The following is a 26,895-nucleotide window of genomic DNA, read 5'->3' as shown; positions in this document are numbered from 1 at the left end:
AGAGTGTGAACTTGGGAACTGAGCAGGGTTAAGGCAGGTTCTGTATGGCGAGTGAACCCGTGATTCTGGACTTGTCAGTATAATGCTGAGAAAATGGCCTGTTCACCTGAATCATGCAAATTATTATGACAACTTTCACAGGCCAACATAGTCGTGTGCAGCCAAGCCTCCCTTCAGAGAGGGAGGCTTCAGCAAACTCATGACTACATGGTCCTTTGAGCCTCACGTTAATAAGATCCATGCACTCAGGTAACTGAGGACTTCATGAGGAGCCCGAAGCAATTGATCTGAGTCTTTTCTTAAGGGAAAAATCTGAGTCCCAAGGCAGGGGAGGCGAAGTGCCTTTTCCAGGCTCCCGGATGTGTCAACAGATCGACGTGCATCTCAACTGTCAGCTGCCCCTCAGCCAGCATCCACTCCTGCCCAGGCTGGGCCCTTCCTCCTCACCTCACAGGCAAACAGCTTGAACGGTAGCCCCAGGATCTTGTAGTCGATCAGCTGGTTCCCTCGAAGCTGAGTCAAGGCCTCCTTAAGGTCTTTAAGGGCGGAATCATATCTGCAAGGAAAGAAACCAGTTGAAGGCACGGAGGAATAAAGAATAAAATGTGTGTCTGCTTCTCTTTGCCCATCCGTCTCACTAGGACAAGACGCCTGTCTAATCTCTTTTGACCTTCTCTAGTTTTTCGCCAATCCTGAGCCCCAGCATTCCATAGAACCCAGTGTGAACGGTACCCCCTGGGGTGGTGCATGCCAGCAACCCTGCCAGCCTCCCAGTTTCAGGCAGCCACAGGTATTTCTGTCTCAGTCTCCCCTGAGAGCTTTAAGCAGAGCAGCACACGCTGGCCTCCACGTCCCCACGGAGCTGATCAGAGCATGACTTTTGCCTTGCTTCCCACCCGGAGGCCAGGCCAGCCTGACGCAGCTCCAGGGGGCCCCTCCTCACAGCCACCGGCATCACCCTCCTGCCCAGAGCCTTCTCCTTCAGCTTCTTCTGAGTCCAGCTTAGCTCTTGGTTTTGTGGCCTTTGTAGTCTCCTGTCCCCTCCCTCCTCCTCCACACACTTTGGGAAAAAGAAAACAGAAACCATCACTTAAGCCAGACAGCATTTCTAATACTTCTGGCGCTGCCCTTCTGCTTTGTTGGGCTGGCGTTGTGCTGGCTGGTTCAAGGTGGACCAGGGCGGCTGTCATGGGATTCGTGGTGGAGAACAGGGCCGACCATATCAATAGTGCCCATGGGCGGGACTTCCCTGGTGGTGCAGTGGTTAAGACTCCGGGCTCCCAATGCAGGGGGCATGGGTTCGATCCCTGGTCAGGATCCCACATGCCACACAGTGTGGCCAAAAAAACACCCCCAAACAAACAAACAAACCCAAAAACCACTTAAAAAAATAGTGCCCATGGGGGCGTGGGCAGGACCTGGACCAGACCTGCTCGGCCTGCCCCTGACCTCCACAGATGCCCTGGTGGGAGGGAGCCATTGCCAGGCAGCAGGGGGTAGAAGCAGCAAAAGTCAAGCTCTCCCCATCCCCACGCCAGCCCCTGGCCTGGCAGGAACAAATGTGGCTGTCCGGTGGCTCCCAGCAGGCCACAGAACCAAAAGCCCCCCGGCCACTGTCTGACCCAGAGCTGCCACGTGTGGCTTCTCTTGAATGCAAGCCTGGGATCTGGACACAGGCTGGTGGGGACCCTTGAGAGGTGGTGTGGGGTAATGAAGGCACCCTAGGACAGGGGCCGAGAGACTGGGGACAGCCCCACCGCTAACTGGGAGACCCTGGCAAATTGCCTCCCTGGCCTCAGCTTCCACGTTGATATTACAGGGAGCGCATTGTTTACAAGGAGCATATTACACTCAAGGAGCAGAGCACATGAGGGGCTGGCTACTATGTGCCCCTGGATCTCATTTCTGAGGTCACACCCACCCAGACTGGAGTCCTGTCTCTGCCACTTATTATCTAGTGACAAAGGGCAAGTCACCTAGTTTCTCTGTTTCCTCATCTTTAGAATTAGAGAATAGTAATAGCACAAAGCATTCAGGTGCTTAGGACGGTGCCTGGCACACACAGTAATTTACTATTTTTATTTATATATATATATAAATAATATAATATACATATTAATATATATAATAATTTACTATTATTATTAATATTTGTAGATCCAGCTCTAAAACTGGCAATTAAATTCATATAGCAACCTTTTCTTCCATGCTTACTTAACACTGTATACTGTATTAACTATTATCAGGAGATAAAAACACATAGTTGTAGAAGCTGGAACACTGATCTCAGGGAAGCCTGGAGCGGGCCAGGAGGGCAGGCTGGCCAGGAGGTCCCAGGGTGGCGGCAAGGTCGGGGGAGGGAAGCTGGACATTCTGTTGTCATTTGGTTGGAAGGAAGTCCCACAGCTGCAGGGGCTGCAGGAGGAACAGCTGCAGGAGACCTGCGTTTGAAACAGAAGGATGGTCTCCTCTAACATATCCTTGTTAATAAAGCTGATTGTAAAACCTGTTAAAAGCAGGCAGGTCATTCCTCAAGAAGCAAGAAGCATTTCAAGTCATTTACACATCCTTTTAGGCATTCCCTTGAAGGGGGAGCGAGGTCAGCATCTCTGTTCTCTCTAAGCCGGAAGATGGGGTGACCGGCTCCGACTCACTGAGCCAAGAAGAAGCGGGCAGGCGGAAAGGCAGGTGTCCCGTTTCACGTTCCACTGCCTGTTTGTGAGAGCGCGGAAGGTCCTCGGAGGGCACACGTGAGGTGCTGTCACCACTAACCTGCGGGTGTACCTGCCTCTCTGGCGAGCGGGCTCAGCAGCTGAGTTTCAGCTGTGAAGTAACAACGCCTGTGTCTCCCTGGGGTTGAATGAGCCCAACAAAATCCTCCTCATAATTCTGCCCATCGGGATGGTTAAAGATCTGGGCCCAGGAGGAGGGAGAAAGAAAGAACTGACGTTATTCAAAAGGCTTGCTTTGTGTTTAAAACGGGGTGGGGGTCCCCCTGCTAGATGTCTGTATTTGAACCTGTCTTTGACAGCATCGCCCTGACCGCCTGCTGCCAGCCTCTCCTCAGCACCCCCGTGTCTACCGGGAGCTGCTCCCCTGGGGCATCTGCTTGGACACACAGCTCTGCTTCCTGCTGCACAGGGTCTGACTAAGCTCAGGATGAAAATTCCAGAAGAGCCTTCAGCCCCGAGCTGGGGGCAGCGCGCTGTGCGGCCCCTGCATCCCTCCAGCTCTGCCGCAGGAGGTTTCCTCCGTGCCACCTGGAACGCACAGCGTCCCCTATGAGGCCGAGGTGCTGGAAGCTTCCCGCCCTCCCCCCACAGGCTCTGCCGGGCTGGGCCCGAGGGCTTTCCTCACGCACACACCCGCCTGGGGAATGTCACCCGCCTGGGCTGCCCTGGCTGCTCGGCAGCGTGGTGGCAAACTCGCTGATGCTTCTCACCAGCTCTGAGCCTGGGAGGGTCTGTAGCCCTCATGTCTGTGATACTCCCTGGAAAGGTTTCTCGGTAACTGCCGAAGCTCCCGACGGTTCCTGCTCTGCCAGCGCCCCCGTGCAGACTAGAATCCTGCAGTCCACACACTCGGATAATGGACAGAGTCTGAGCCAGCTGAGAGGAGTCGAAATGTCACACACCTCCACGCCCCGGGGCTGGGGCCATGCCCGTTCCCGTTTCAGACGTCAGGGAAAAGGCTCTGCTGTGTTGCCTCTTTGGGCAGCTTCACCTAAAGGGTCTCGCTATATTATCAGGGCCCTAATATTCAGAAGGCCAGGATCTGAAAGGCACCTTGAGCTTCCCTCCCCTTTCGGATGACAAGGCGGGGGTCAGAGAGGTGAGACAGCCAGCCGCAGCCATCCTCAGCCCTGACCTGCCTGCTCAGAACGACTCTACCTTCGTTCTGGTGGAACTTTATAAATGACAGAAGAGCAACCCAACAACTTCTGAAAGTGGGAAAAGCTGAGAGAAAAAACATCTATAACACCACCTTAAAACAAGTCCTGTTGTAATCTGAAGCTAACCCACTCATTACGAAGCGATTGTTCCAAGTCCCCATGGCACTTATCTAAAAAGATCTCCTTTAGCGCTTGCCCCATTCTGCTTTGCGTTATAGTGCTTGTGACCTCTTCCCCTTTTTAATGTATAAGTTCCTTGAAGCAGAGGATATATTTCACCTGCTTTCACTTAATAATTCCATAAGCATTTATTAATACTATACTAGATGCTGAAAGCTAGTCTTAATACTATACTGGATTCCAGAGTGAAGAAGTATTCTTCCCTCGCGAGCAGTAGAGGAGACAAATATACAGGCACAGATCCGTCATAGAGGAGACAGATGTGATAAAAGGACGCACAAAAAAAAAAAAAAAAAAAGGACGCACAAAAGAGAGTGGTGGCCGCCCTAGCGGGTGAGTGTGCCTGGGGCAAAGGCCGGAGGAGGCGAGTGGGTGGACAGCACTGAACCGCAGAGTAACAGGCAAGGGAAGCTGCCCTTTATCCTGTAGTAATGGGATCCAGCGGAGGTTCTTAAACAGATCACATTTCTTTTTTTAAGACGATCCCTCTGGGATATGGGTGGAGAAGGCAAGACAGGTGGCTAGGAAATCAGTTTGGAAGTGATTGCAATAGTCCTGGTGAAAAATGGGGTCTAAACTAGGGCAGTGCTGGAAGGGAGGGAGAGAGATGGGTGCATCTAAAAGATATTTAAAAAGTCAACTTGACCAGGTTTAGGAAGAGAGACATTCTGGGTTGATCCCAGGTGGACACTTAGTAGCTGGCCGGGTACGGATGGAGATCAATCCAACAGGAGAGGGTGTGATCCTTAAGGGTTCATGTATGATTTTCAGGGGACACTGAACCCCCTGGAATTGTACATAAAAGTATGTAGGTGCTTGTATGTGTTTTTGGGGAAAGATAGCCCATATATTTTGCTATTTCTCAACCACTGTTATAGTGATAAAAAGACAGAGTCAAGAGCTGAACCTTGGGGAGGGGAGGACACCAACGCCTATGGATTGAGCGAAAGAAAAGAAGGCGGCTTAGGGCTGAGAATCGTGCCTCATTTACATTATTTTCTCAATAGGTAGTTATTGAATTAAAGATAAAACTTGGTAGATTTTTCTCTTGGATTGAACTATTATCAATCACAGACTAATTGAATCCTGGGTCTTATTCCTGGATTTTTCTGAGGTCTTTTTGACTCACTCAGTATATGAGCCTTTCAGATTCTGGGACTTCCGGGCATTTCACGTAGAAATTTCTTCTGGGAGGCTCCCCTCTTCGCCATCTGTCTCTCCTCATCAGAGGTTGTTAGATTAGAACTAATTAAAGGATGGCCTTAGAGTTTGTCTTTTGAGATTTAAGACCAACTGGAGGATTTGTGCTCAGACCTGCCTGCATACCCTATACACCCAGAGGATAGCAGGGATGAGGGAAGGGGGGACCGAGAAGGAGGAGAGCATTAAGAAAGGAGACAGAGGCATGATGCTGCCAAGAAGTAAAGGCCTGCATCGCCTCTCTCAGCTCAAGGCTTTCTCTTCTCAGACTGCCTCTGTGTCTGCGGTTCTTCTTCTGGGGAGACTTCACCCCTGCTCTTACCCATTCAGGTAATCAACTGCATCTACATCTTGCAAGTCCTCTGAGCTTCTTCTGGTGGTTGCCCCTAGCAACAGCTCTGCATAGCGGCCTTGCAGGCTTGGTGTCTGACTAAACCCTAGGATCAAAGTCTTCCAGGGTTGCATGTAGAGCATCAGAGCCCAGCCCACCCCTTCCCCAGTGCTTGGACAACCTCTACAGCCTCCCCTTTGCCCCACCAATGACGCCCTGCCTCACCTGTCGTGCACATACATACACACCATGCCCCTAATGACCATTTTCACTGTTTGAAAGTTCTTCATGAGCCTGAGCTGAATCGTCTTCACTAGAACTTATACACACTAATGGGACAATTTCTACAAAGGGTCAGTTCACCATCCCTTAAAACATTTAAAACTGATGCTTAGAATATGTTTTCTTTGTTATTTGTATGTTATTGGGATATTTGGGGGAGGGGTGTGGGAATTGAGATTAACTTTCATTTTCTATTTATTTGTCTTTTTTTGCTAATATTTTGTGTTGACTGTAAATGCACCAAAAGTACAGAAAGGCTGATAAAGAAAATGGAAATCCCTATAATTTCACCGCCTGGAGAGAACTGCTGACAACCTTTTGGTCTACGGCCTTTCAGACTATTCTGCAAAATAGAAATGGAATTGTGCTATACATACTATTTTGAAATCTGTTTTAAATTTAGTATCTATGGTGAACTTTCTATGTTAAGACATATGCTACTTATTTATCTGTATTAATATATTCTTGTACATATAATGTTGCTTATGTTCTCACCTTGGTGGCTGAATTATATCTCATTGAATGGATTAAACCGGGTGTTTGAAAACACGTTCTGCAGGAATGAAGGAAGGTTTTGATGTGGCTTCATGACGATCGTCATTGTGTGACAGCTCAATACCTCAGAGCAGTAGACCACCATGGATGCTCCCTTGATGGACAAGGTATCACCATCTGGGCTATGACCCATCAGGAACACTGGTGGGGTGCCACACCTAGCCTGTGGTGGTTATGTAGGCTCACTGTGGGCCATAACTGGGCAGCAGGCCTGCCTTATCACCCCAGAGAGAGCTTCTGCCTCTTGCTGACTGATTGCATAACTTCCCAGAGAAGGTCCAGTCATGCTTCCCAACAGAGGCTGGGGAGATACTGCTCAAACACCACGTCTGGCATCACCAAGACCCCCTCGGGGTTTCTCTGTGCACTCCTCCAGCTTGTGCAACACTGGACCACTTACTTCTCCATCTGGTAGTAGAGCATCCCTCGTTGGAAGTAGGCCACTGCCAGGTGCTTGTCTCGGTTAATGCTTTTGGTGAAGGCCTGTGGGGAGAACAGACAGGCTGTGAGGAGGTGTGAGATGAGCCAGAGGGTGAGGCAGGAAGGGTCACGAGAACGGTTCGTGTCTTGAAGGTGACCGGAGGCTGAGGGGTCAGAATGCCCTGTGTTGTCACTTCCTAGCGGCACAGCATGAGGCAGTTTACCTAATCTCCTTGAACCTTAGTTTTCTCCTCCGTAAAATGGGGATATTCAAATCTGCCTTTCAAGATTACTGACAGGATTAAAATAATAAAAGTAATCAAATTGGAAAATAACCTAATTAAAATGTTATATACAGCGTTATATTTATTTTATAAATGTATTACAGAAATATTATGCAATTAAGGTAATTATCTGTATGTGTGTTCTTATGGCCATTTTGTTCACTGTTTTGAAATATTATACAATTTAAATAATAACAAATAAGAATGCATAGAAAATGCCAGGAGTGAGGACTCAAGTATGAAACCAAAGAAAGAATGAGATGCCAGAGCAGAAGAAAGCAAAGAGAAACCTAGAGCAGGGAGACGAAGGGTGGACGGCGGAGTGGGCGAGCCAGGAGGTGAGCTGGGCCGCACAGCCTCGCCCAGGAGCCCCGAGAGGCCGGAGGCCACAGCTCCTGCTGGCAGAGCTGCACCCAGACCAGCTGCCGAGCTTTGCCAACCTCTTCTCCTGACGGTGCACCTGCGGTGCCGTTTGCTCAGCCCCTGGGCAGGCCCCGGAGAGGAGGTGGGGGTCCTCTCCCTCCAGCCAGATACAGGGCCCTCCTGCACTCCTGTCTGCCCACTCTGGAGCCGGAGGCAGGCTTGGTAGTCTCTGCAGGTGTACCAAGCGGCCTATCTCTCCCTCTTTGTCAGGGTGAGAATGGCTGTGGTAGCAACTAGCCCTTTCAAGGGGCCGGCGAGTCAGTCGTCTGGCCACACCACCTTGCAAAGACTTGCAGTAAAAGGTAAAAATAAGGACTAACATTTACACAGTGGTGTGAAGTTACACAGCACTTTAATAGTTGGTGCCTCCTATATGGGAATAGAATCTAAAAAAGAGTGGATATACGTATATGAATAACGGATTCACTTTGCTGTACAGCAGACACTAACCCAACATTGTAAATCAACTATACCCCAATAAAAATTCATTTAAAAAAATAGTTGGTGCCTCACTCCATCTTCATGATGTTTAACCTCTCCAGAAGCTGAGAGCCAGAAGTCTACATGACTTCCTGAAGACCAAAGGTCCAGAGAGAGGCAGAGCTGGGGTTTGATCCTAGATTTTCTGCTTCCAAACGCCATACCGTTTCCAGCTTACCATGCCCAATCTGAAAAAGTGATTGTTGAGAATGCTCAACCCCATACTAGGGAAGATGAGAGAAAAAATAGTTGAGAAAGGTGCCGTGACATCCCACAACTTGTCCTCGGCAGACATCGTTAATCAATCACTGTCTGCTTTCCTTCCACCAGCCTCAGAATCCTTAAAAGAATGAGCCACAGGGCTTCCCTTGTGGCGCAGTGGTTAAGAATCCGCCTGCCAATGCAGGGGACAAGGGTTCGAGCCCTGGTCTGGGAAGATCCCACATGCCGCGGAGCAACTAAGCCCGTGCACCACAACTACTGAGCCTGCGCGTCTGGAGCCTGTGCTCCGCAACAAGAGAGGCCGCAATAGTGAGAGGCCCGCGCACTGCGATGAAGAGTGGCCCCCGCTCGCCGCAACTAGAGAAAGCCCTCGCACAGAAACGAAGACCCAATACAGCCAAAAATAAAAAAAAAAAAGAATGCGCCACATAATTGATCAGAATTGTCACTTGAGATGAAACCGATTTTTCTTAAGCACCTCCTCTTGATCTCTTGGGCAGGCAAAGCTCACACACAGGAACGTCTCGGAAAGCCAAAAGCAGTGCTTTAAAATCAGGTGTGAAGCAGTGAGATGGAAATTCTGTGGCTAGCAGCTGATAGAAGAAAACATAAAGTAGGGAGGCTTTCAAAAAGGTGTTAAAGGAAGTTTCCAGAATGATTTGAATGTAATAGATGGAGAATAAAGGAGAGCATAACCCACAGCTAAGGGTTCCCAGCCGGCTGCTCGTTAGAACCACCTGGGGAGCTTTTCAAAACTGTGACCGCGCAGGCCCCACCCCAGGCCAATTGAATCGGGATCTCTGGGGGTGGGTTGGGCCTAGGCAGCTTCTGTGCTTCCGAAGCTCCTGAGAGGTTTCTAAAGAGAAGCCCGGCTGAGAACCGCTAATGACAAAGGCCCGGGGGAGGCCACGGGCACAGGCACCTCCACTCACCTTCTCCGCCTCGGGCATGCTTCCCAGGATCGTGTGCAAGCAGCCGATGTTGAAGCAAATCCTGGAGTGGGGGTCCTGGACAGCGGTGAAGGCGTCCAGGGCTCCCCTCCAGTCCTTCTTGTCGGCTGCTAGCACCCCTTCATTCCAGAGGCTGATGGTCTCGACCAGGGACATGGTCAGGTGCAAAGCGGGAGGCCGTGAGCCGGTGTCTCCCCGGGCAGGGCAGCCTTGGCCCTCACTTTCCTGGCCTGGAGCTCAGAATGGGGCACAGCCTCCCTTAAGACAACTTAGTGTTGCAAAGGCGGCAGGAAATGTCCCCACCTTTTGGCAACTGACGCGTAAGCCTATCGCGAAAGAAAAGGAAAGAGAAGGAGAGAGAGGGCAAGCGGGGCGGAGTGTGGAGGAGAGAGGAAGTGCATCAGAGACTGCCCGTGATGCAGCAGTTCCCCAAAATGCTTCTGCTGTGTCCCCCGGCTCTTCCTCTCTGTCTTCCTTCCCCATCTGTGGGCGGCAGCTTCTGGCCAGAGCTCTGACCCCAGGCTCAGGGCGACCTCTGGCTCCCTGTCAAATGAGGGTGTTGGATGACAAAATAGCTCTTTTCAGTCTCGAATGAATGTTTTGCTCACTTCCTCACACCCTCATAGACCGTCTTGATATATTTGGTTTTTTGTCTTGAGCTGAAATTGGCAATCAAATTTCTGAGCAGGATGGTCTTGGGTGTACATCTGGGACTGAGATACTTTTGTGAACACTTAGGAAGCTCAGAGGGAGCCAGTCTCCTGCAAATGGCAAAATTAGGAACCAGATATGACAGTGAATTGTGACTTCTCCCATCCTTCTGTGAAAAACTGAAGAGACAAGGGGTCTCACTGGTGACTAATGTGTTTACTAAGTCCCCCAAAACACAGATTTACGATTCTTTCCCGTGCTGCCCTGCGAAAGTAAAAGTCAGTAAAATAATTGGGAGTAGAGGGTATAACCAGTTTGATTTACTAAAATCCTGACTTCTTGTTAATCGCTCTCCACCAGAGTAGCGTTAAGGTAAAATGCAATTCCAAGGGTCAAAAATACTTAGATGCCAACTCTTGTTCTGTAGTTCCTGAAAGTACCCACCAGCTATCACCAAACTTCCCCTATCAGCCTGAAAATAAAACTTAAAAATATCCATTCTATAAGGCTTGTAGGATCGAAGATGGGAGAATTGAGAAGACGTGCACGCACCTTTGCACAGACCACACCCTGTGTTTGGAAGCCCTTCCCACCTCACTTCTTTGGCAAACTCCTACTCATCCCTTAAGGCCTGTTTAAATATCACCACCTGTCTGAAATCTAGTTCCACACTCCAGGTAGTAGAGAGAATTTCTCACTCCTTTGTACCACCTCTTCCCAAACAATTATATTTGTTGCCATTTCTCTTTTCATCTGCCCAAACTCCTAGACTCCTTGAAAGCTGGGCCCATGCCTTTTTATTCTAGGATCCCCAGCACCAATACTCAATAAATGATGAAGGGATATATTCTAAAAAGAAGTTAGAAATTGGCAAATGACCTGCAGGTAGCAGTGATGGCAGGAAGAGATAGTGCTATTCCATCCAGTGAATAAATAATTAAAACTCGGGACTTCCCTGGTGGTGCAGTTGTTAAGAATCCGCCTGCCAATGCAGGGGACAGGAGTTCGAGCCCTGGTCCGGGAAGATCCCACATGCCGCGGAGCAACTAAGCCCGTTCGCCATAACTACTGAGCCTGCGTGCCACAACTACTGAAGCCCGTGCACGTAGAGCCCGTGCTCCACAACAAGAGAAGCCACCGCGATGAGAAGCCTGCGTGCCGCAACAAGAAAGCCTGCATACCGCAACAAGAGTAGCCCCTGCTCGCTGCAAATAGAGAAAGCCCGCGTGCAACAAAGACCCAACACAGCCAAATAAAGAAATAAAGAAATAAATTTAAAAAAAAAAAGACTTCAGTTATCGAGGAAAGGGACTATTTGCTTGTGTTAAAAAAAAAAAAAATTAGAACTCAATTAGCACATTGAGTGTTCCTAGGAAAACCAAGTGGTTTTGCAGCTAACATAGACTTTACTTAAGTCTAGTCCCCTTTTTATTTTATTATCAGAGTCTGCCAGAGAGAACACTCCTTAAGCTGATATCCATGACTATTCCAGCCTTATTTCCCAGAATGTCCTTCATAACCCCCTACAAACTCTACTGCTTTGTCCTCTCCCCCTCGGCCTTCATTTCCTGACTCTCTGCTTTGGCTCATGCTGGTTCCTCTCCCTGGGCTGCCCTTCCCATGTGTGCACCTTAAAACTCACCTTGCACAACCTCCGGTGTCCTGCTCAAATATCACCTTCCTCTGGAAGCTATGCTGAAATCAGGCCTAGCCTCAAGCCTCCAAACCCGTGATCTCAGTTTCTCCTGAACTCCCACGTGACGCTTAATCACTCTCACTAAAGTGTGCACGTGTGTCTTAGCCCCTCGAACAGACTGTTCGCCTGGGATGGGGGGGATGTCCTGGGACTGCCCCATCCTTGTATCCCCCAGAGACCCAGCAATGGCGTTCGCACTGAATTCTGTCTACTCTCCCTCCCGTCCCCAAGCCACCATCAGCTTGGGGGTGAACGTATAGTCTCCTAACGTCTTCTCACTCATCCATCTATTCCCACAGAGTAGCCAGACAAATCTTTTAAAAACACTTGTTGGATCACATCATGCCCCTGTTTAAAAACCTTCAGTGTCTTAGCATTGCTCTTAGGATACGATCCAAATTCTTTCCCATGGTGCAGGAAGGACCCTCTCCACCGCCCAGCCCCATGCCACACCATTTCCCATCTGTCCCTCCCAGTGCTCCTGTGCACCAGTCTCCTTTCATGTTCTCAGCTGGTTTCCTCTGCCTCAGTGCTCTTCCTCCAGCTGGTTCCTACTCGTCTGAGTTCCTACCCAGCTGGCTCCTACTCATCTTTCACTTCCTCTGGATGCCCTTTCTTGATCCGTGACCTCCCTGTGACCACCCTGCTTTCTCCCTCACAGCACACGGTTCTCTCGGCTCATGACATTTGTCACAGTTTGTAATTGTATATCATCTGTGAGATTGTTTCTGCACCCCAATGCAGAAACAGTCAGTACTGCTGTCTCTGATTACAACAGTCATTGATACTGTTAGTAGATGGCCTTCTCAGGCACTCTGCATTCCCCTCTTTTCCTTTGGTAGAACCCCTGTTTTGTTCAAGTCTCTGCTCTCCGGAGGCCATGTGCTTCAGGAGAGGTGAACTCCCAACACTGCCCCAGGGAGTGGGGCTCTGACTGGCTTAGCCACAGGTGTGAGATAGAATTCTAGTTAACAAGACATCAGGGGAAGTCTGCTGAGGATCTCTGGGAAAGATTTTTTTCCTTACTGATAAAAAAGGACACATGGGAAGAAACAGTACTTGTTTCTCTCCTAGACAGTAGTGTGAAGATGTGCCTGGAACAGTGGCAGCTATCTTATGACCATCAGGAGAGCCAGCTAAGAGCAAGCCATCGTCTTAAGGAAAAGAGAAGAAAAAACTAAGAAGAACCTGGATCCTTAATTATGTTGATGAGCTCCTAAATTAACCAATCTTGGAGCTAATCTACTCAGGATTTCTTTGTTGATGAAATAATAAATCTGTTTACTGTTTAAGCCGTTTGAATAGTGTTTTCTGTTCTTTATCGTTTAAAACATTCTAACAGATATACCACTGTATTCTCGACTCCTGGCGAAGCACTTGATATAGTAGGTGTTCAGAAAACATTTTTTGGGGGGAGATTGGTATTGACATGTGTACACTGATGTGTGTAAAATGGTTGACTAATAAGATAAATAAATAAATAAATAAATAACTTTATTTATTTATAAAAACTGTTCTTAAATTTATTTATTTATTTATTTATTTTTGGCTGTGTTGGGTCTTCGTTTCTGTGCGAGGGCTTTCTTTAGTTGTGGCGAGCGGGGGCCACTTTTCATCGCGGTGCGCAGGCCTCTCACTGTCGCGGCCTCTCTTGTTGCAGAGCACAGGCTCCAGACGCGCAGGCTCAGTAGTTGTGGCTCACGGGCCCAGCTGCTCCGCGGCATGTGGGATTTTCCCAGACCAGGGCTCGAACCCGTGTCCCCTGCATTGGCAGGCAGACTCTCAACCACTGCGCCACCAGGGAAGCCCAATTTATTTTTAATATTTATTTATTTGGCTGTGCTGGGCCTTAGTTGCGGCACACAGGATCTTAGTTGCCACGTGCAGGATCTTTACCTGTGGCATGAGGGATCTTTTAGTTGCAGCATGTGGGATCTTTTAGTTGTGGCCTGTGGGATCTAGTTCCCTGACCAGGGATCAACCCCGGGTACCCTGGTTGGGGAGGGCAGAGTCTTAGCCACTGGACCACCAGCGAAGTCCGCCAGAAAATATTTATTGAATAAATTTTGTTAAGACACTGGTTGGATATCTCAAAGTTTTATCTCAGTGTCTTCAAAATTATTTCAAAATTCTGTATAAGCAAGATTTACATTTGCTTTGCTAACAGATCACAAGCTCCTGTTGGATGCGTTCGTTCAGTGGGAAGCTAAGAACCTTCTTAATGCTTTCCTTTTTCTGAGGGAGGAGGCTGTTAAATCAAACTCATTATTGTCATTATTCCTTGACACTCAGCAATAATGTCCTCCTCCCCACTTTTAGAGCTCAGCATTTCATCATTCTTTAACTTCTTCTGCTACTCTCAGATTAGCCATAATCTGAGAGTAGCTCAGAAAGCTTCTCTCTCAAACTCCTCAAAGGGTGGGACCAGGTCTCAGTTTTCCCTCATTCTTTCATGTTCTAGGCACATGACAGGTGCTCTGTAGACCCTTGTTAATTGGTCAAATGAACAAAAATTAAGAAAATACAACCCTACTTGAAAAAAATAGAATTTTATGGAGTTTGGCAGTATCACCTTATTTGCTTAAAGTGAGGTACCTTTATAATAGCCAGGAATACTTTCTGTGTCCTCAAGAGTACCAGACAGGAAATGCTCCGGAAGTGGGCAGGGAGACCTTGTTTATTACATATAAACTGGGCCTGGATTTCACAGGGAGGATGCAGAAAACTCAGCATGGGTCTCCTTATTCAGCAATGCTAGTTGAAAACCTCAGTGCTAAAGGTCTTCCCTCTCCAGGAAGACATGATAAGTTAGTCCTGTCTAGTCTACCATTGTGTTTGTTTTCTATTGCTGCATAACAAATCACCACAAACTTAGTGGCTTCAAATAATACACATTTACTCTCACAGTTTTTGTGGGGCAGGAGTCCAGGCATGGCCCAGCTGGGTCCTCTACTCAGGGTCTAAGGAGGCTGAGATCAAGGTGTTGGCTAGGCTGCATCTCACCTGGAAGCTTGACTGGGGAAGAACCTTCTCCTAAACTCCCTCATGTTGTTGGCAGAATGCGTTTCCTTGTAGCTATGGAGTTTATGAAGCTTACTTCTTCAAGACCAGCAATGGAGAGAGTGTCTCTACTTCACTGAGTCTCTGATCTCTAGACCCCTTTTTAAAGGGCCTGCTTGATTAGGTCAGGCCCACCCAAAATAACCTCTCTTTTGATTAAAATCAGCTGTTTAGGGATCTTGATTACTTCTGCAAAGTCCTTTCACTCTTGCCATAGTCTGTGGGTGAGAAGCAAGTCACAGTTCCTGCACACACAAGGGGAGGGGATTACACAAGGGCATCTTAGGACTGGGGGTCATCTTAGGATTCTGCCTACCACTACTACAGGGTTACAGTCTTCTCCTTCCCTGACCCACCAGCGAGGTTAGTTACTCCTGCCCTGTGCCCTCAGAGCAGCCTCTCTCCACCTCTCCAACCACGTGTTCAACTGCACATGATTGTAACTACTTGTTTAAGTGACTGTTTCCCAACTAGACTGTAAGCTCCAAGAGTATAGGACCTACATCTGATTTTTCCAGTCTTATCTTTTGTGCCTATCACATGGTAGACTCTCAAAATATGTGCGAAATATCAGTGGTGTGGAAGGTGTTTTTAAAGTCACTGTAACGATTTAGTTTGGTTGGTTACATGTATCCATCCTATCATCCAAATGTGGGCATGTATAATGCTATTATTTTAAAGGACCCTCACATTAAGCACACTAGAGATGAGGATCATTTTCATCTTTGAATCCTTATACACAATATATCTAGCACCTACATTGGTGGGCACTCAGTAAAAGTTTGATGAATGAATTAATGAAGGAACACATAATGACTGAAGCTCTGAACCTGAGTAGGACAAGTAAAGACACTGGCTCCTCACTCTAAAATTGCTCTTTGACTTTTTCTTCACATGTGAATCCTGCCCTTCTTTAAAAGCCGAGCTTAGACTCTTCTCCTACATGAAGCCTTTCCTCACCTAGTCTCAACAATTTTCATTTTTCTGAATTCCTATAGCGTTTATAATCAAGCATCAAAACACAAACACTTTATGTTACATTATCTGTTTTCTACCTCATCTTTTCAGCTAGCTGTAAGCTCTTTGAAAGCATGGAGTATGCTTTCTGTTTCTTTACGTTTTCCACAGAACCGAGCATCTAACGTCTTACATCAAAAACTTAATCAATATGCACTGATCTAAAAATTTAAAAAAAATTATGGCTAATCTGATTTAATTCTAGTCCTACACATCTTGTAACTTTCTCTTTTTGGATGCAATTGGCCTTTTCAGTCCTGTGTCTTCTCTCCATAGTATCCATCACTAAATGTGATCTTGCCACAGAGCCAGGAATGTGGTTTGCAGCTTTCTTGGACGTGCTTAAATACTCCATGGGTCTTTCTCTCCAGGAAGGTCAGGTCTCTGGATAATTCATTCATGTGTTTCTTCAGCACATTCCCCGCAGGTAAGCATATTCCTAAGTCAGTAAGTGTTTAAGGGGAAATGCTGTTCTAAGCAAGACAGTGACTGGTGTAGAAGGTTTAGAAACTGACCACCTCATAATACAAAAAAAGGGGAGGGGTACGGAAGAGTTAGAAATGTACCTCACATTTAGCAAAATATAATTCTTGAAGATTCTCTTTTGCTTCCCCTGTAAGTGTCTCTAACAACTAAAACAGTGTCCAGACATATGATAAATATTTGCTGAATGAATGAATGAGGAGTAAATCCCTATTAGGCTGTGCTCCTCCTCCTCCGTCTTTAGGGACACAGAGACAGTGAAACTCAGTGACCTTCCAGCCTCTGATTCCAGCTTTTCCTGAGGCCCATCTGAATTCCCACCCTTATCCTCTGAGGGTCATTTGTAGGCCCTTATACTAAATTTCAGGGTTTGCTTAAGTTTGCTCTAGTTAGCTTTGTTGTATACCAAAATTTTTTTTTAAATGAAAAATAAAAAGAGCCTTGGCTAATAAAAAATGAAAACTAGATGTGTGCCCCAGCCCAGGACTCTAAAACAACAGATTGCTAAAGAGAGATGGGAGATTCTCAGAGGTGAACACAACCACCTGGGACACAGGGATCCTAGAGATAAAGGAAATGGAGAGGCAACAGGACCCCCCTAGGGAATTCTCTCAGGGGGCCAGACACGCACAAATGATAGAAGACGTGGCTCCTGACCAAGAAGGAATCTAAATGCTGGGCAGAGATCAAAGGCAGAGTACAGGGAAAGCTGAAGCCCAGAGTGAGCTGAGCCTGCAAAAAAACACTAAGGACGACACAAAGAGCTCTTAGTGTCAGAGGAAGAGCAAGGAGGGTCACTGCTTGGTGCAGATGGCGTCACATCAACAGATGTCAAAAAGCAGAACTTCTCAGCTTCTACTTTGTTCCTGAGTTACACAGGGAATGAAGACCCAGACTGAGGATGGTGAGGAAGCTGATAGCTGCTCTAAACAAACTCCAGTTATTTAATCCAGATTCATTAAGTCCCAGGAACTGAAAGATTTTTGTGAGTATGATCCCTAAAACCTTGTCAATAACTGAAGCACCGTGAAGACTGGGATCAATGCTAGAAAGCCAAGATGGATGGGTAAGTGTGATTCTAGTTTTCTAAAAGATATGAGTTCTAAAGATGACATCAAAGATTTACCAGCTGATCCCTGGAAAGAATTCTAAAATATAGATTATTATACAAAGGCACTTAGAAACAAAAAGGAATTGGTATTTTAGGAACCAGCATGAGTTTACTAAGAACAAGTCTGGTCAAAGCAAACTCTTTTCCTTTCCTAATAGGTGGACCAGGAAGGCGCCATGGGCAAATATCAGAAAGATATTTGGCCAAGACATTCCTTAGACAAGATAATTTAGATAATTTCGTTGGCTAAATATTATGTCCCTAGAGTGTTCTTGATATATCAATGTCAATTTGTGCTTGTAACCTTTTTATAAACAAGTTGGATCAGATTTACAAATGACTCAAAGTTTGGAAAGAGTATCAACATATACAGTAACAGAATCAGAATTAAAATGTTGCCTGACTCATACTGATTCACAAAAACTTCAAGTTGAAATTTGATGGGGAGACATGTTAAGATTTACTGCTAAGTTTAAAAACTCAACTGCCCAAATATAGGAAGATGACCACTCTTAGGAACAACGTACTGGAAGAAGTCTAACCATTTGAGTTGACTGCATGCTGAACATGAGTCAACAGAATCGTGTGGTTGCCAAAACAGCTAATGCAATCAAGCCTGTGCTAACAGAAGTGCAACCAACTCTTGTGTCAGTCGGCTCTTGATTAAACCACCCACGCAGAGACCTGAGTAATCCCTCTGTTGACCAGTGCAGGAGACTGACACCAACTTCCTAACCTGGAACATTCTTGCACACATCCTTTTCTATCCATAGTGCCTGTCTATCATCCAGGGCTCGCATCCTGACCTGGTTGGCATTCACATCTCTTTCCCCAGAACCCTTGGCTCAGTCAGATTAGAAGACACTGTCTAGAATGCTCGCATTTCATTCAAACCCTTTCCCCATCTGATCACAGGTCAACAGCCACAGCAGACATAGCTCATGTTTTCTTCACAGAGGGACACAATCCCTTTTCTCTGGGGCTTAGCTTCTTTTCTGGGCTTCAGGCAGTCAGCAACGTGGACTTCATCAGCATCTAATGCCTCAAGAGCCTGGCTTAATGACGGGCTCCTTCTGTGTCCTTCTCAGCACTCAGGTTGACCCACCTGCCCAGGACTTTCACCTGCTTAACAGAAGTCGACCAAGGCCATCACCCCAGTCATGCGAGTCAAATCCATCAGAGGCGTGTTCCCCAAGTAAGAACACCTACCATCGATGGCTTATGAGATGATTTTAGGCAGTATGTGGATGAACATTTCTATCATAATAATTATTGTATTATTTTAATTCATTTAATTTTTTGGACAAATAATACACTCACATGGTTCAAAATGAACAAATTTGAAAATTATCCTCCCATCACTGCCAAATTCTTCCCGCCCACCAGGAACCACCTATATTAGTTTATCGGCATTCTTCTCTCAGAAGAGATTTTAAGCATATACAAATGTAGACCCCTGACCCCTCCTCTTTAATGCACATACCATTTGATACACAATTCTGCACCTTGCTCTTTTCCCTTTATCATTAAGGACTATTGTTCCTTATCAGGACATAGAGCACTTCCTCTCTCTTTTTTTAATGACTGTGTAGTTTTCCTTCACATAACCAGTGCCCTGTTGAGGGACAGATCGTCAATTTGTTTCTAATTACATGTTATCATAACAACGTTGCAATGAATGTTATTGTGTACTATATACATCATTTCACACATCTGTGTACGTATTTATAGGACACATTTATAGAAGTGGAATAGGTGAGACAGAGAATTTATTTTAATGTATATTAGAAATAATGTATAGCTAGCACACCAAACCCACAATTTCACAGTTATATTTTATAATGAGGCTAACACTTTTAAAAAGTGAATTAATGAAAGAAAAATAGTTATAACAGCACAGGTGGATTGAAAATACGGCTAACAATTATGGAATACGGAAGTGATATATAAAGGGCTGGAATTTGAGAAACACTGACCTCGTGTGGAACTATCAGCTTCCCTTCCAGAAGCCCCTGAAACCTCCATTTCTTGCAGGGTTCAAGGGTAGAGGCAACGCACACAAGTAGGGGAGAGCTTTGGAGTCCAGAGACCTGGGCTCGGATCTTGACTTTCCTCCAGCTGGCTGTGGGTCTATACAGCTTCTCGCAGCCTCACTTTTCTCGGGTGGAAAGGTGTGTTTTGGGGGAGGGGTGATAATACAGTCAAGAGCTTGGACCACAGTGCCTACTTGATAAACAGAGGCTGTTATAATTCAGCTACTTTGAATGAATTTGGGAAAGAAAGAGAAGTGAGAATCCTTGTTCTGCCCAACACCCCTCCTCTACACAGACATTAATCATGGCAGCGAGAAGTGAAGCCAGAAACAATGTATAACAGGGTGTGTGACCTGTGCAGTCCCTCAGGGCCCCAGGCTTATAAGGTCTCCATGCTCAGTTTCATTCTCTGCCGTCACCATCTTGAAGTGCTTAATGATTCTGAACAAGAGGCCACATTTTCACTTTGCAAAGGCTCTGCAAATTCTGCAACCAGTCCTGTACATAATGTCAGTCACACCTGGTCTCCTCCCTCTTATTTCCACCCCCAACAGAGTAGCTCCTGTCGCTCCTGGATGTTGGCGGGGGCAGCCAATCCCCTAGGGACCATCTACAGAGGCTAAAACCTGGCAGCTTCTGCTGCAGCCAGGGGCCCCCCTGCTGACACCTTCTGTCCTAGTTTGACCTCTACCACAGACTTCTCAGCACATTCCTAGCATCCCTCCAGGGGTGAGCCTTCGGATCGGCTCCAAGTTCCCCTAGGTTTCCCGGGGAGCCTGAGCTGGTCAGAGCCAGGGTTGGAGGTGCCTCAGTGATTTCTGTCCCTTCCATGCCCCTGAGTTCCGTGGAAGCACTTAACCGCCGTTGGCCCTCTCTCATCCTGTGTTTTCACCAAGAAAGCATTGCGAGGTCAGAAATCCTGGATTCAAATCCTGGCTCTGTCTTTCTTTTTTTTTTTTTAATAAATTTTTATTTATTTATTTATGGCTGTGTTGGGTCTTCGTTTCTGTGCGAGGGCTTTCTCTAGTTGTGGCAAGCGGGGGCCACTCTTCATCACGGTGCGCGGGCCTCTCACTATCGCGGCCTCTCTTGTTGCGGAGCACAGGCTCCAGACGCGCAGGCTCAGTAGTTGTGGCTCACGGGCCCAGTTGCTCCGCGGCATGTGGGATCTTCCCGGACCAGGGCTCGAACCCGTGTCCCCTGCATTGGCAGGCAGATTCTCAACCACTGCGCCACCAGGGAAGCCCCCTGGCTCTGTCTTGTACTACCTAAGCCAGCTTTCATAAGTCATGCCAATTCCAAGAGCCTCAGTTCCCTCGTCTGCAAAATGGTTATAAGAACAGTGTCTAAGAGACTGAAATGAATCTCCATATAAAAGTGCCACGCAGCTGCTAACATGCAGTGGGTGCTTTCAGATTTCCAAACTTACGACAGAAGAATGAATGGTCTTTGTTTGCTTCGTGGGGTGCTGATTCTCTGTTGTGATATTCCTACCCTCCCACTCCAGGCTCAGAGCGTGCTAGGCACCACCTCCCCAGCTGGACCCTTGGACATTCAATCTACCTCTGACCCAACACCGAGCACTTTTATTTATTTATTTATTTATTTATATTTATTTTATTATTTATTTATTTTTGGCTGTGTTGGGTCTTTGTTTCTGTGCGAGGGCTTTCTCTAGTTGCGGCGAGCGGGGGCCACTCTTCATCGTGGTGCGCGGGCCTCTCACTATCGCGGCCTCTCTTGTTGCGGAGCACAGGCTCCAGACAGACGCGCAGGCTCAGTAATTGTGGCTCACGGGCCCAGTTGCTCCGCGGCATGTGGAATCTTCCCGGACCAGGGCTCGAACCCGTGTCCCCTGCACTGCCAGGCAGATTCTCAACCACTTCGCCACTAGGGAAGCCCCATCGAGCAGTTTTTTCTCAGATTCTGGTTTGCCTGCTCTTAGCTCTGTAGCCGTTTCCTCCTTAGAATTCCTAGCACACAAAAGCTTTGCAGAATGCTTTATCACACTGAGGTACACTTAAAGCCACAAAATTCATGACACTCTGTCCAGTGTCATTAAATGCTGGTGAAAGTCCCCTTTTGCACAAAGCAGTGGACTTTCTGCTATAGAATCTATCATAATTTTCCAATAAACAGAGTTTTTCATACTTCCTTCTCTCCCTCTTTGGATTGTCTGCTTACAAGCTGTAGGGGAGACGTCTCTTGCAGCCATGGTTCTTCCGGACCCTCTCTTTCTTTCTTCTTCCATGCCTGTCCATTGGGACATGGAATCCTGGAAGGAAGATGGGGGAATAAGGAGTTTTGAAGTCTGGACAATTGGTTCTTATCTGGACAAGGAAACATCAAGAAACAATTGTATTTGGGACTTCCTTGGTGGCGCAGTGGTTAAGAATCCGCCTGCCGATGCAGGGGACACGGGTTCAAGCCCTGGTCCGGGAAGATCCCACGTGCCGTGGAGCAACTAAGCCCATGCACCACAACTACTGAACCTGAGCTCTAGAGCCCACGAGCCACAACTACTGAGCCCATGTGCCACAACTACTGAAGCCCGTGTGCCTAGAGCCCATGCTCTGCAACAAGAGAAGCCACCGCAACGAGAAGCCTGTGCACTGCAATGAAGAGTAGCCCTCACTCACTACAACTAAAGAAAGCCCGTGCATAGCCAAAGACCCAACACAGCCAAAAAAGTCAATAAATAAAATAAATAAATTTATATAGAGAAAGAAGCTATTGTATTTGAAAAAGAAGAGATACATGTGTATGTATAACTGAATCACTTTGCTGTACACCCGAAACTAACACAACATTGTAAGTCAGCTATACACCAATATAAAATAAAAATTAATAAAAAAGAGGCTACCGTAATATCTGAGGCAAGAAATAGTCATGCTAAGACAGCTGCAGGAAGAGAGGAAGGGTGGGAATAAATGCCAAAGACAATTTGGTTTTGCACATGGAGATAAAGAGGAAGAGGAATCAAAGATAAAGAAGCCCCTGGGGGCTTCCCTGGTGGCTCAGTGGTTGAGAATCTGCCTGCCAATGCAGGGGACACGGGTTCGAGCCCTGGTCTGGGAAGATCCCACATGCCATGGAGCAACTGGGCCCGTGAGCCACAATTACTTAGCCTGCGCGTCTGGAGCCTGTGCTCCGCAACAAGAGAGGCTGCGATGGTGAGAGGCCCGCGCACCGCGATGAAGAGTGGTCCCCACTTGCCGCAACTAGAGAAAGCCCTCACACAGAAACGAAGACTCAACACAGTCATAAATAAATAAATAAATAAATAAATAAATAAATAAATAAATGAAGCCCCTGGTGTTTCCAGCCAGAGTGGCTGGGAGGCCGGTGACACCGGTGGCTGCCGCAGGAAATGGAGGAGATGCAGAGGTAATCCATCCGCTCCCACAGCTTTATACAAATAAGTCTCAAAGGATGCTTCTGGCCATGTTGTCTCTGCAGGGCATAAATCTGAGATCCCCACCAACATCTCAGCAGCTGGGCAAGAGGAGGCTGGGAGTGGTAGAGGCAGGGTCTCCCATCAGCACACAGGCCACCAGGGGATTCTGCAACATGGCCTTGACTTCCTAGCTGCTTAAAAGCTTAAATATACTGGAAATGTTTCCTCTGTGACCTCAAACAAATTTCTATAAAGGTAAATGAATATCAAAACAAATACAAAAATAGCCAGAAATTTAACACATGTCTGAGAAATCTGGAATTTGGAATCCTGCATAGTCCTGTGTTCTTCCTTGTGGAGCTCGTGCCTCCCAGGGACCTGGCCCTGTGGGCCTCGGCCTCGAGCACATTTTAGCTGAAGGACACCGGGCCTGCAGCTCCGTCCATTCCCTTAGCCATTGCCCTGGGCCCAGGTGCCTTCTCAGATCCCACAGGGGCCCCTTGAAGGGTCTAGAATTCTTCTCTGGCTCCGGCTGGGGCACCTTGACAGAGAGGTGGGTAGGGAGCAGATTGTCCCTGCTGGAGGGACTGGAGATTTGGTGACTCCTAGCTTTCCTGAGGTGATTTGTGAAACTACAAATAAAGGACTGCTGAGGTCATTTGCCAAAGTCAAATGGAAACAGACTCTTTTTTTTTTTTCATACCTTGTTTTTATTTCCTTTTGCTATACACCAGGATGTGGTATTGCTGCAGCATATGGTCCTATATTTAATTTTTTGAGCAACCTCTACAGTTTTTCCATAGTGGCTAAACTATTTATATCCCCACCAACAGTGCATAAGGGTTCCCTTTTTTTCCATCCTTTCACCAATGCTTATCTCTTGAGACAGACTCTTAAACAACTAGATTTTCTCTGCCTGGGGAAAGAAGCAGGTGAATCCTTCCTCCCCAGGGCTTTCATTTTAATTCTGGAGAAATCTGTGTCATCTGCTGAAGCTCCCACTGAGCTGTTTTCAGGCCCCAAGCAGGGACTCTTCGGATAACCGCTCACTCTGGATTCTGCTCCTTGCATCTCCGTAGCAACCTGGGTACCAGGTTGACCTGAAAGACCTGAAATTCAGCAGGGCCCTGCTTACCAGGTCTGAGGAAAAGCACTGAACAGGTGACAAACAGGAAGTATCCTTTTGCAGAGGGCTTTTTTTTTTCTTTCAAGGTGAGTTCTGAGGAATAAAAAAATGTGTCTAGTTGACCATGAAGTTAGCTTCAAAAATCAGATTCTTGGGCTTCCCTGGTGGTGCAGTGGTTAAGAATCCGCCTGTCAATGCAGGGTACACGGGTTCGAGCCCTGGTCTGGGAAGATCCCACATGCCGCGGAGCAACTAAGCCCGTGCGCCGCAACTACTGAGCCTGTGCGCCGCAACTACTGAGCCTGTGCTCTAGAGCCTGCAAGCCACAACTACTGAAGCCCACGTGCTTAGAGCCCGTGCTCCGCAACATGAGAAACCACTGCAATGAGAAGTCTGCACACCGCAACGAAGAGTAGCCCCCGCTCACTGCAACTAGAGAAAAGCCCACGCGCAGCAACGGACACCTAACGCAGCCAAAAATAAATAAATAAATAAATTAATAAATTAAAAAAAAATCAGATTCTTTTGCTCAGTTCTAGGACAATGATTAACAAATTGGTTCTTGGTTATGTTTTTAAGTCAAATGTTCACGTTTTAAATTTAGCAATTCCAGGTCCAGCAATTCACTTGCATTTTGTTCAGGCAAACTGTCACAATGCTATACCCCTGAATTAGCTGTTTTCTAAACTATATTGTGATCATTTTCTTATCAATCTTTATACTTGTCGTTTTAACTGTGAAAATGAAATGGAGAATTGAAATCCAAGGTTGATATCAAGCTTAGGTAAGTCCTTAAATAATTACAAAGTCCCGATCTGCATACGCTAGAGCCCTCTTAAGCAAAGGCTGGCTCAAGGTCCTTGCCCTAAAAAACCCTACATGTGATTGGGGCTGATAAGAAGAGCCAGAGTAAAACAACAGGGACAATACCAGTTCAGCTGAAAATATACTCTACAGTGTGTGGGCTGGAAGCCATTCCCAGAAGATGGAAATGGTTTATGCTTAAGTTCTTAGGACTTTGAACAAATGTATTCAAATTAATTCTTCTTTCCTCCAGAATTCAAGTGTTTCAGTAGATTGGTTGTTCTGACGTGCCATCTTCCATGAACAAAAGGGATTCCTGTTTCTCTTTTGGCTGTCTTTCAGCCACCTGGCTTTCAATAAGATACTCTGTGCTTTTTATAACGTGTGAAACTACAACACCTGTCTAGACCTCAAATGATTCCTCTGGGCCCAGTTTGCAAAATCTCGAGCCAGTGTTTGATTGGTTATCATTATTGCTCTAGCTTCAGAAACTATTTCCCAACCATTTAAGCACCCAAGGTGGGGTTTCTGCACTTCAGCTGGTTACTCCATGCTTCTGTTCACCAAGAACCCATTTGGGGAGATAAAACCACAGAATCTTAGGTTCATTTGCTCCCTGTGAACTTGAAAAAAGGCCTACCTGTTACCTTTAGCCAATTGGTCCTCCAGTTTAACTCTTAGGACTGAAAACCCCATGTCAAGGGTGAAGCAGGGGGATGTTTCCATTTCTATTGGAGGCTGGTGTTAGGCTGGGATGTGGGGAGAGGAGGGGAAGAGGGGTCCACATGCCCAGGTGATGGATTCAGGCTGCAGAAGCCCTTATTCATAGTATCTCTTTTTGCTTGACCCATAGCTGGCCATCAGGCAGTTCTCAATAACCCGAACCCTTTCTCCCTCACCCAGTTCCTGGGTGTCTGTTGAGTCACATTCAGGAAGGAGGAAGTAAAAGGGGCTATGAAATGAGGCTCATTGTCATGTGGTTCTCTTTTCCTTATTTGGTCTGGCAGGCCTGGGCACAGGGGCCTGGGAAACATATCTTTCTTGGCAAGGGTAGAAGGGAAATCTAGTGCCTTCTATTTTCCCATTCGGTGTCTGAACTGACATTCTGGATGAAAATCTCCAGAGGACAAGAGCTGAGCCGTAACTACCCTTTTTTTTTTTTTTTCCCCTTTTCTCTTCTTATCTGTCCTAGTTAGGGCACATATGTGATTTCTAGGCTTGGAAAATGCATCTTTGCGATAAGGGTGATGCAGAAGACAAGCAAAAATATCCACTCCAAAAAACTGTACTTTTGTGGCCAATATTCATTTTCCCACCAATAGAGATATGCCAAAAAGTCTGTATTTTTCCAGACTGTCTATTTTTAGCTCTTTTTTTCTTCTGGTGGCAGAAAACATAATCTCATTCAGTTCCAGGCATACTCAAACGCTTCAAGTTTAAACCTACTCAAGTTTCCCTACTCTGAAATTACCAAACTTTTCTAGGCGTCTGTCATTCCCTCCCTTTTGAAACTAGCTACTTCTGGGTTACGTGGCCTTCAGCGGCTCTCTTATCGGTACCCATCCAACTGGTCTCTCTCCCTTTTTTATCTTTTCAGGGGTGGGGAGAGTGGTAGCAGGTGAGAGGGTTTGGAAGGGGGAGGATGGTGGAGAGCAGAGATCACCGCTGGAAATATTCTCCATCCCTCCACCCTATCTTTCAGTGTTACTTAGGACCATTGCTTTTGAATTTAAGAGCCAAAAATTTGTTGTCTTTCTTCTCTGGCTCCACCATGACAATTCTCCTCTGAGACAAATGGCAGCCTCCTATTTCTCCACAGGAATCTGGGGGAAGGTCACAATATGAAAGGGAGGGTGAGGGAGATAATCCTCCATTAACACTTCACACTATTACGTCATCATCGCGGTTGTTATTGCGCAGAAGCTCTTCTTTAAAGCTCCACCCCTTCTACTATTGACTGTCAACAGTGGATGCCCCATTGTTGAGCAAAGGGCTCAGGGCCACACCAGCGGCTCACTCTCACTCGGTCCAGGCTGGAAGTCAGGGCAGAGGGCTCCCAGGTCCTCGCTCTCCCAGCATCCTGAGGCAAGGTATGCTTGGATGGGCAGATGTGGGACCCTGTCCCCTATTGTCCCTCCCTTCCCTTCTCTTCCCTTTCTTTTTTCTCTTTTATGCTCCCTCCCTCCTTCCTTCCCTTCTCTCTTTTTGAAATATAATTTACAAGTAGTAAAATGCACTCATGCTAAGTGTATAGCTAAGTGAATGATTACCTGTGTGTGTCATCACCACCAGAGCGCT

General features: G+C 46.8%; 1 protein-coding gene and 1 long non-coding RNA gene across 2 annotated transcripts in view; both read right to left on the bottom strand.

Annotated features, from left to right (window-relative positions):
* NCF2 (neutrophil cytosolic factor 2) overlaps nt 1–11,670 on the bottom strand; it is a 30,312-nt gene extending 18,642 nt beyond the window's left edge. Inside the window, exons 1-3 of the mRNA XM_082473219.1 lie at nt 9,202–11,670; nt 6,841–6,923; nt 448–556 (exon numbers count right to left, since the gene is read on the bottom strand). Coding sequence (XP_082329345.1) covers nt 448–556; nt 6,841–6,923; nt 9,202–9,375 — 366 coding nt within the window. The 5' untranslated portion in view covers nt 9,376–11,670. The remainder of the gene's footprint in view (nt 1–447; nt 557–6,840; nt 6,924–9,201) is intronic.
* Nucleotides 1–26,895, bottom strand: part of LOC309666529 — a 218,886-nt gene that overhangs the window by 53,298 nt on the left and 138,693 nt on the right. The gene's annotated exons all lie outside the window — the stretch shown is intronic.

The sequence above is a fragment of the Balaenoptera physalus genome (genome assembly GCF_965194825.1).
Source record: "Balaenoptera physalus genome assembly, chromosome: 1".
Taxonomy (NCBI): Eukaryota; Metazoa; Chordata; class Mammalia; order Artiodactyla; family Balaenopteridae; genus Balaenoptera; species Balaenoptera physalus.
Note: the sequence above shows the minus strand (reverse complement) of the source record. Positions and strands in the feature narration are given on the sequence as shown.